This window comes from Otolemur garnettii, unplaced genomic scaffold (genome assembly GCF_000181295.1).
Source record: "Otolemur garnettii isolate 467f Iridium unplaced genomic scaffold, OtoGar3 scaffold00071, whole genome shotgun sequence".
NCBI lineage: Eukaryota > Metazoa > Chordata > Mammalia > Primates > Galagidae > Otolemur > Otolemur garnettii.
This window is the reverse complement of record NW_003852466.1, coordinates 434,970-436,638: the sequence shown is the minus strand read 5'-3', so window position 1 is coordinate 436,638 and position 1,669 is coordinate 434,970. Positions and strand designations below refer to the sequence as shown.

The 1,669-nt window shown below is 50.1% G+C and overlaps 1 protein-coding gene across 1 annotated transcript in view; it reads left to right on the top strand.

Annotated features, from left to right (window-relative positions):
* The first annotated feature begins 802 nt into the window (after positions 1–802).
* KANK3 (KN motif and ankyrin repeat domains 3) overlaps positions 803–1,669 on the top strand; it is an 11,405-nt gene continuing 10,538 nt past the window's right edge. Inside the window, exons 1-2 of the mRNA XM_023515408.1 lie at positions 803–836; positions 1,457–1,669. The exon at positions 1,457–1,669 is cut by the window's right edge and continues 1,137 nt beyond it. Coding sequence (XP_023371176.1) covers positions 803–836; positions 1,457–1,669 — 247 coding nt within the window. The remainder of the gene's footprint in view (positions 837–1,456) is intronic.

Genomic DNA, 1,669 nt, shown 5'->3' with positions numbered 1-1,669 from the left:
TGAGATAGAGTCTTATTCTGTCACCATGGTGGAGTGTAGTCACAGTGCTTCAAACTCCTCTGCTCAAGTGATCCTCCCACCTCAGCCTCCCCAGTAGGGGAGACTATAGGTGCATGTCACCACTTCCCAATAGTTTTTTCTATTTTTTTTGTAGATGGGGGTCTCACTCTTGCTCAGACTGGTTTCAAACTCCTGACCTCAAGTGATTCTCCCACTTGGCTTCCTGGAGTGCTAGGATTACAGGTATGACCCACCATGCCCGGTTTTAGATTTCTCTTAATTTTTAAATTTCAGAATATTAGGGAGTACATGCGTTTTGCTTATATACATTGTTTTTGTACAGATTGAGTCAAAGTTACAAGTGTGCCCTTCACCCAGATAGCGTGCTGTGCACTCAGCAGGTGTGAGTTTACCCATTCCCCCACCCCCTTGAGTATGGGTTTCTAATCTTACCCAAGAGTTAACAGAAACCCCAGTCTGTGTAATGCCTGCCTATCTCACTCCTAGCTACTCTTGTTTTCTTGTTTCTCTTCCTCTTTTCACTTCATCCTTTTCCTGTCTCCTGCCCAGCAAATTGAGACCTGAGGATCCCTACTTTCATTCATTCAATCCAAAGTTTCAAGTTCTTTTCAGGGAGAAGAAAGAGAGAGCATGGGAGTGATGATGAAGCAAAGCTCTTGGGTCTGTTTATTCAGACTCAAACATGAGCCTGAGGCTCATGCCAAAGGGACAGGGCCTGGCCCCACCCTCACTCCCTCTGGGGCCCATTTTCAGGGTCTGTCCAGCAGCCACTGGAGAAAACATGGCCAAGTTTGCCCTGAATCAGAACCTGCCTGGTGAGTGTGCAAATGGGATACATGCATGTGCACAGATCCACATATGGGTACCAAATGGACACAGCCCTGAAGGTCCTTCCTTTACACAGTGGCCAGAAGGCCCATTCCAAAGTCTACTGGACAATGTCATGATCCTGCTTAAACCTCCTGCAGGCCCTTTAGTCTCTTCAGGACACCCTGGCCTCTACCCTGTTGTGCCTCCAGCTGACCCTCCTCCGTCCCACCAAAGGTTTTTCCTTGTACTATTTTCTTCTAGAAGCTCTGTCCCTAGCTGCTTCCTCCTCATCATCCAGAATGCAACTTTTAAGTCCTCTCCATGGGAAACAACCCTTGACAACCAGAGCCAGTCTTACGCCCTCCAGTTATTTCCTATTTTATCTGCTGTTATTATTTTTCCTAATCATTATGTTTATCTGCTTCCTACAAGAAGGGAGGGATGCCTGTCCTGTTCACCGCTGTGTCCCCAGGGCCTACAAAAGAGCCTGACACACAGCAGGTGCTCAATAATGCATGGCAGAATAACTATTTGGGTGCAGATAGGTGTGCGAGCCTTGAACGTGGGTGTATGCTCTGACAGTCATGAGGCACGTGGTGGGGTAGTGGAAGACACGCTGCATGACCCTTCCATGCCCCCATTGTGCCTGCAGACCTGGGTGGCACTTCTCTGTGCTCGGGCCCAACCAAGGGCGTCCACAGTACGAGCTCTCCCTACTCGGTGGAAACGCCCTACGGCTTCTACCTGGACCTGGACTTCCTCAAATATGTGGAGGAGCTGGAGCGCGGCCCCACAGCCCGCAGCGCCCCGGGAGCCCCGCCCTCGCGCCGTCCCCGCG